Here is a 7770-nt window from a genome sequence, read left to right as displayed (position 1 = left end):
AATATCTCGTGTTTTCCTTGCATATATTTAAGTTGAAAAGTGTGGTAAAGCCTAAGTGAACTCAAAATGTAACAACTGTAATTGGCCACCAGCTGGAAACTCAGGCTGGTTAAAGTTAAGAAAATTCTGTAATTCTTTATTATTGGGCTGTCCCACATATTCTCTGAAAAGCCTCCAGCTGATCCAACTAACAGCAGAGATCCTAATTCTCCAGTTTTAGCTTCTCTTCATTGGCTCCCTGTTAAATTCAGAATAGAATTTCAGATTCTTCTCCTCACATATAAAGCTCTTAATGACCGAGCTCCATCATATCTTAAAGATCTCATTGTAAAATATTTTCCTAACAGAGCACTTCGCTCCAAAACTGCAGGTTTACTTGAGGTTCCCAGAGTTTCTAAAAGTAGAATGGGAGGCAGAGCCTTCAGTTATCAGGCCCCTCTCTGTGGAACCAGCTGCCAGTAAATGTCTGGGAAGCAGACACCCTTTCCACTTTTAAGACTAGGCTTAAAACTTTCCTTTTTGATAAAGCTTATAGTTAGGGATGGCTCAGGTGATCCTGACACATCCCATAGTTAAGCTGCTATAGGCCCAGACTGCTGGGGGGCCTCATCTGTCACACCTTTCCTCACTTTACTCTCTTTTCCCCCCGTTTAATTTCTCAAATGATATTATGTACATGTGACATTATTGTTGTCATTAACTTGTGTTTCCCTGTTCCAACAGGTATCCTTTGAATGGTGTTACAGTGTTTGTTGTCCCCTCTTTTCTGTCCTCTCAAACCCCAGCTGGTGGAGGCAGATGGCCACCCTTCCTGAGTCTGGTTCTGCCAGAGGTTTCTTCCTGTCCAAAGGGAGTCGTTTCTCTCCACAGTCGCCTCAGGCACGCTCAGGACGGGAGATTGGACTGAAGACAAGTTTTGATGAAATCTGTTGGTTTCCTTAGCTAGGAAATAGTTTTTGAATTGGCTCTATATGAATGAATTGGATTATTTTGAAATGAATTATGATTACAATGAATTTGGGTTGATTTGGACTATATCATTGAAGTGTCTTGAGATGACATTTGTTGTTATTTGGCGCTTTATAAATAAAACTGAATTGAATTGAATTGAATTGAAAATTAAGAGGGTCTTTTTAAAATACATCCTAAGTGCACTTGTGGCGATATAAAGTGCTTTACGTTGTAATGGTAAATTGTAAGGCATTTAAATGTTTCCCATGAAAAGACATCCATCCACCAACTCAGGGTCGTGGGGGAGACATGGATAGACCAAACTCACTATGGCTCACGTGATTGAGAAAGTGAACTGGAAGCCAGTCTTATTTACAGCAGAAATTAAATTGATGTCGGTTCTTTGTTTTAGTGTAAATATGCCCTTAAGGTTACTTGTTCAAAAAAAATTTCAACGCCACACGTGGCTCCCCTGAACACAGATAGTGATATGAGATAAGACTTGTGTCTCCAGAATTCAAACTCTTGAGGTAACGCTGATAGGAAGACAAACCAGCAAGTTCCTCTCAAACGAAGGTCAGTGCGTCTCTTTAGCTCCACCTGCCGAATACTACGGAGGACTGAAACTGCAAAAGATAGAAATGGCTAAATAAATGTTTTTATATGAGGATAGATGCTACGAAAATTAAGGTTAAAATGAAAACATGCAATATTAACTGTATAGAATGTGAGAAAATCCTTTGCTGCTTTTAACTTAACTTTATATGTGTATACACACACACACATATATCTATACTCATGTATTTATTTTTGGATTATGGCAGTTTCAGTGCTCCGAAGGATACAGATTAGTCCCTCAGAGTATACAGGTAGATGCATGATGTGTGGTTAAACTCAGAGAATAGATGCATGATCATATATACTCATGTATTTTCGTGTTTTAGAATTGTAATATATGACAATCTGTTTTAAATGTAGTTCCTTTATCTCATTCATTTTGTCGTGGGTTAAATAAAGTATTCTATCCATCCGTTTTACTTGTGCTTGTTAGAAATCCAACCACCTCCAGTATTTAAAAGATTGTTTGAAAGAGCCAGTCCAAGTGAAAACAGGAGTTTTTGGAAAGTAGCAGGAGCTGGTTAAAAATAAACATGTGATTGATATTTCCATTGATTTGTTGAGAGATGTGGAATATGGCCAGAGTTTCCAAGAGCAAGTCAAGTAGAAATTCAAATACTACACATTGTACAGAGATGAGCTGTTTTCTTTTGGGTGGGAACAGTTTACCATCTCATTTTGTCATGCTGAGATTAAAAGCTCCTTTTAACATTTCACAGTGTGGCAACAGTTCCATTAGTTAGTTTGATCAGTACAGCATATAAAACACAAGTTCCTGGCAGCAGAATCTGGGGTCATATCCATAACCTCTTAAAGCTGTGAACTGTCAGGAATGGAACAGAGTGGAAGTAAAGCCCTGCTTGAACTTCTCTTTCAGATGAGACTCTTCAGCCCTCACAAAAAGTCGGTGCAGTTGCACTGAATGGAAAAGCAACCGCTTTCATTTCCTGACCACTTGTACCCACTGCGCAGTTCCTCACAGGAACCCAGATAAACTAACAGAGCACTTTGCTCCCAAACTGCAGGTTTACTTGAGGTTCCCAGAGTTTCTAAAAGTAGAATGAGAGGCAGAGCCTTCAGTTATCAGGCCCCTCTCTGTGGAACCAGCTCCCAGTAAATGTCCGGGAAGCAGACACCCTTTCCACTTTTAAGACCAGGCTTAAAACTTTCCTTTCTGATAAAGCTTATAGTTAGGGATGGCTCAGGTAATCCTAAAACATCCCATAGTTAAGCTGCTATAGGCCCAGACTGCTGGGGGGCCTCATCTGTCCCACCTTTCCTCACTTTACTCTCTTTTTCCCCCCGTTTAATTTCTCAAATGATATTATGTACATGTGACATTATTGTGGTTATAAACTCGTGTTTCCCTGTTCCAACAGGTATCCTTTGAATGGTGTTACAGTGTTTGTTGTCCCCTCTTTTCTGTCCTCTCAAACCCCAGCTGGTGGAGGCGGATGGCCACCCTTCCTGAGTCTGGTTCTGCCAGAGGTTTCTTCCTGTCCAAAGGGAGTCGTTTCTCTCCACAGTCGCCTCAGGCACGCTCAGGACAGGAGATTGTTTTTGAATTGGCTCTATATGAATGAATTGGATTTTTTGTAAATAATTATGATTACAATGAATTGAATTCCAATTGGCTTGAATTGGACTATATTATTTAAGTGCCTCGAGATGATATTTGTTGTATTTGGCGCCATATAAATAAAAATTAATTGAATTGAATAAAGACCGTGAACCTCAAGCGAGACCCCTTAGCTGGTAGACACACTGATTCATTGTCTTATCCTACAAATGTTCCTTGAAATGAATCCAGCGATATCATGAATATCTCTGATCAAAGTCAGTTTCAATCAATAGAAGAGAAAATGGGGAATACAAATCCTTTAATAAATCAATAACCAAGTTTATTTCAAAGCCGTGATAGCAATCCGTTACATATATTTACTTTAATCAAACAGACATCAAATTCATCACATTATCTACAGATTTTGTTAATCACAGCAAAACACTGGAAGTCTTTTGCTTTTCTTTTTTTTCTTCCAATCTGCAGTATTTTATTCAATAAGATCATACAAATCAAATTAAAGGACATCTGTACTGCTATATCAGCCAAAACCTTCAACTATGTTAAATAATAGCTGAAAAACAGAAGCGAACAGCTCCCAGTTAGATTATAAATGTGTAAGAGCGAATCAGCCTTGTTCCAATGTGTTCAGTTAAAAAAAAATTACATTTTGAAATGTTGAACCCGACACTGAAGAATGCAGAACTGAAACACCTTTAATGGCCGTTTTCCCCACGTCAGCAGGAACTGGACTCATGATCTGCATACATTTAGCCTGTGGTTGTTGAAATATATGTGATATCTGTTCGCTTTCCTTGCATGTCCGAACTTTAACTGCATCAGACTATCTCCGTCCACCCAGCAGCTGTAAGACTAACTCCTCGTCTTCAGCCAGAGAGAGACCTGTGTTCAGAACTCTGTGCTCATCGTCCAGCTGCTCCACTTTTTTCCTCTTCTGCATTGTGAACGCTCCTCCTTCTTCTTCTTCTTCTCCTCCCTCGTCTTCACTGCTGTGCTGCCGTTTAGCCGACCTTATTCTATCCTCCTCCTCTTTCTGCTGCTCCGATGACGAGTGGAGCTGGTCAGGGTCGGGCAGGGTGCTGGGGTCAAACTCGTCTTCGCTGTGATCGGCCAGGTACGCCACGACTTCGTCCTCCTGGTCAGACTGGGGCTGGTGCCGCTTGCTGGCCTCCCGCCTGGCTGCCTTGGCCTTCAGCCTCTTCTCTCTGTGTTTGGCTTTCACCTTGCGGCTGTACTCCTGCTTGTCGAACTCTTGATCCTCACGTTTCAGTCGCTCCATGGCCTTTTGCACATTGATCCCTGAAGGCTCGTCTTCCTCTCCCTCATCAGCCGCTGCCCGCTGCACAGGCGGCCACAGCTGCACAGACTCTCCTTCCTCAGTGAAGCACATCTTGGTGTTGATCTGAAAGTTCCTCTTTAGGACCTTTTTAGCTTCTTTGTACATGGTTTCTTTTCCTTTTGTGGTTTTATGGCCTGTTATTTCTTCATCTGAACTCTGCTGACCCTCCGTCAGATTAAAGACATCCTTTCTTTTGACTGTCAGCACGTCTCGAAGATCATCATCATCATCATCATCATTCCTGTAACCTGCACCTAAAAGTAGAGTCTTAGAAGGATCCATATCTTTCTCTGTTTCACTTTCATCATCCTCAGTAAGCCCTGACTCCGAGCTTTGGCTTTCCTCATCAGGCACCTTTCCTCTCAGCTGGGCCTTAAAGTTCCTGAGTTCTTCCTCATCAGACTGCTCCCCCTCTCCCTGTCCTTCTTTCTCCGCTTTGTGTGCCTGAGCCTGAGCTTTATTCAGGAAACGCACCCTGGGAGCCACAGCGAGGCCCAGGGACACGGCGTACTCCTGAATCTGGAGTTTAAAAACATCAAACACTCCTTTGTTCTTCATCAGATAGACTGAGCGAAGATAGGAAACAAAGCATCTCTGAGCTCTCTCCTTCTGCTCCTTCTCCTGAGCCAGGAAGGCCTGGAGCTTCTGTTGGATACTCTGAAGTTTATCAGGGTTCACCTAGAAGAAAAAAGAAAGAAATCATACATTTCTTTTGGGTAAAAACCAGTAGTGTGCTCTAATTCACCTGTCCAGTTTGAACTAAGAATGTATCCTGAACTTTATTAAATGCGTCCTGACAAATCATGAGATAAGCGGTTTAAAGCTCATCCAACAATAAATTCATTCTGAAATCAAGTAGAGGTTTGGTTCATTTTAATGATAAACTGAATTATGTTGGCAGCCACTTCAAATCTCAGAAGAGTTGATCTATTTTACACAATCCACTGTTTGTGGAAGTAAATTTGTCCTTAACAGGCCTGTCCCAATCACTGCGCTCTCATTGGATAATAGGGTTTTAGATGGTCACAATCATTTGGTGTAACAGTCATAATCATCTTGAGTTTTCCACGGTTTGACAGCCAGGCCTGCAGCGGCTGTGCAGAACTTTCCCTGAGTGCAGCATCTGACAGTGGCGGTATGACAGTGGAACAATCAGTGGAAACTCTGAGGTTGAAGACGCATCGTTCATCAGCAGGTTCATCACATTCCATTTCAAGATGCTTCCACATCCTTTTAAGGGATGTTTATCATAAAACTAGCAATTATGCCCATTTTAAAGTAAACTTTTTAATCATCTTATCTAAATACTTTTTTAAAAATCTTTTCAGGAAAGCTTTTACATTAGAGGAGAGCCAGAATATTCTAAACATATGTTTGGTGTTGAACAATCGGACCACATTGTATTGGACTCTGTGTTTCAGGGCTTCAGTGTAATGAAATGCATGTGTGATGTCTCACTTGGATCTTATTGATGGGAACCTTCTTCTCCTGCAGCTGGGCCAGCATGCCCTGCTCCTCTGAGGGCAGCAGCAGTAACAAGGCCTCTCCGCCCTCCTTGTACCTGGCTGTTCGACCAACCCTGTGGATATAAGTGTCTGCATCTTCTGGGCAGTCAAACTGCAGCACCCAGTTGACAGTAGGGAAGTCCAGGCCTCGGGCAGCTATGTCTGTGGCAAAGAGCACCGCATTCTTCTTTCTCAGGAAGTCCTTGTACACCTCCACCCTCTTCATTTGCTGCTGCTTTCCATGCAAGGCCAGGATGGGCATTCCCGGCCGGAGACGGCAGAAGACTCGAAAAAGGTACTGCACCTCCTTGCAGCAGGCGAAGAAGACAATGATTTTCTTCTTCAGGTGACTCCGGATGAAGGAGTACAGCATGTTGACTTTCTGCTGGAGCTCACACACCACGTAGCTCTGCTCCAGGGTGGCTGGCGTGCTGAATTTGGCTTTTTCATGCACCCAGACATACTCTGGATCTTTGAGACTGAGCCGAGCCAGATCTTTAACGGACTTTGTCTGCGTGGCGGAGAACAGCAGCGTCTGCCTGGACTTGGGGAGGTTTTCCACTATAGCATTAATTGTATCTGCGAAGCCCATGTCCAGGATCCGGTCTGCCTCGTCCAGGACCAGCATGTGGAGGCTGCTGGCATGAAAAGTGGCCGTCTCGTCCATGTGCTGGAGGAGCCGGCCCGGGGTGCAAATGACAATATTGGTGCGGGGAATCTTCTCGGACTCATTTTTTAGGTCCTTCCCACCGATGATGAGCCCCGCAGAAAATTCATGATTCTTGCCCACTTTGCGGAGGACTTCAAAGGTCTGGTACGCGAGCTCTCTGGTGGGAGATATGATGAGGGCACCGAGGCCGTCCATGGAGCTCCATTGCTGGCGATACAGACACTCCAGCACCGGAATGATGAAGGCTAAGGTCTTCCCTGAGCCGGTCTTCGCCGCGCCCAGGACATCTTTCCCCTGCAAAGCGAAGCCGACAGTCTGCCTCTGGATCTCTGTGGGCTGCCTGTATTGAGCTTCTTGCAAACCGAGCAAGGTCTTCTTTGAAATGGGGAAGTCTGAAAACTTTATAGCCTCTTTGTTGTTGATGTCTCCATACCTGCTAACAAGCCTGTCGATGTACTCCCGTTCGACTTGCCACTCGGGTTTCTTATCCTGCGCCCTGTCGCGCTTCACTCGTGCCTTGGTCTTGCAGTACTTTTTCTTCCACTTCTCGAAGTTTTTCACCGGGTCAGCGCCGTCTTCCATCTTCGCTGTTTTAACTTTCTTCTTGGTGCTATTTAACTTACTTTTCTCCATCATTTACAACCAGAGAAGCGTCAAAGCTGACAGCATGGAGAGAGCAGATGACGTCGCATTCAGCACAACGTCATCATGATGCGACACTGTGTTCTTCTTCTTCGTCGTGTTTATTGGCGGGTGGTCTATTACCGCCAATACCGCCACCCATAGACATAAATACATATATAATATATGTGTTTTATATATATGTATTTATCCATATTATGGAATGTGGAGCACAATGCCAGTTAAACATATCAAATTGAATAAAAAAATGACATCCAATCTAACTTTGATTTTGTTATAGTTTTGAATCTGTTGTCCTCTTTCATCTTCATGATTTGGGCACTGTAACAGATCATTATCTATGGTCTTATCTTCTCCACAGTAATCCCATTTTCCAGTGTAATGTTTCCCACAGGGATAAATGTGCTGATTAAACCAGCCTGTCCTGTGCTGTGATGGCTGTCTCCTCTCAGCTGGAACTGCA

General features: G+C 43.2%; 1 protein-coding gene across 1 annotated transcript; it reads right to left on the bottom strand.

Moving 5' to 3' along the window:
• Window positions 1-3432: 3432 nt before the first annotated feature.
• On the bottom strand, window positions 3433-7377 carry ddx10 (DEAD (Asp-Glu-Ala-Asp) box polypeptide 10). The gene is made up of 2 exons (XM_075485004.1): window positions 5949-7377; window positions 3433-5168 (listed from the first exon to the last, which is right to left on the bottom strand). The coding sequence occupies exons 1-2, from the start codon at window positions 7299-7301 to the stop codon at window positions 3975-3977; spliced, it is 2547 nt and encodes an 848-aa protein (XP_075341119.1). The 5' UTR covers window positions 7302-7377; the 3' UTR covers window positions 3433-3974.
• Between the last annotated feature and the right edge of the window lie 393 nt (window positions 7378-7770).

This window comes from Odontesthes bonariensis, chromosome 15 (genome assembly GCF_027942865.1).
Source record: "Odontesthes bonariensis isolate fOdoBon6 chromosome 15, fOdoBon6.hap1, whole genome shotgun sequence".
Taxonomy (NCBI): domain Eukaryota; kingdom Metazoa; phylum Chordata; class Actinopteri; order Atheriniformes; family Atherinopsidae; genus Odontesthes; species Odontesthes bonariensis.
Note: the sequence above shows the minus strand (reverse complement) of the source record. Positions and strands in the feature narration are given on the sequence as shown.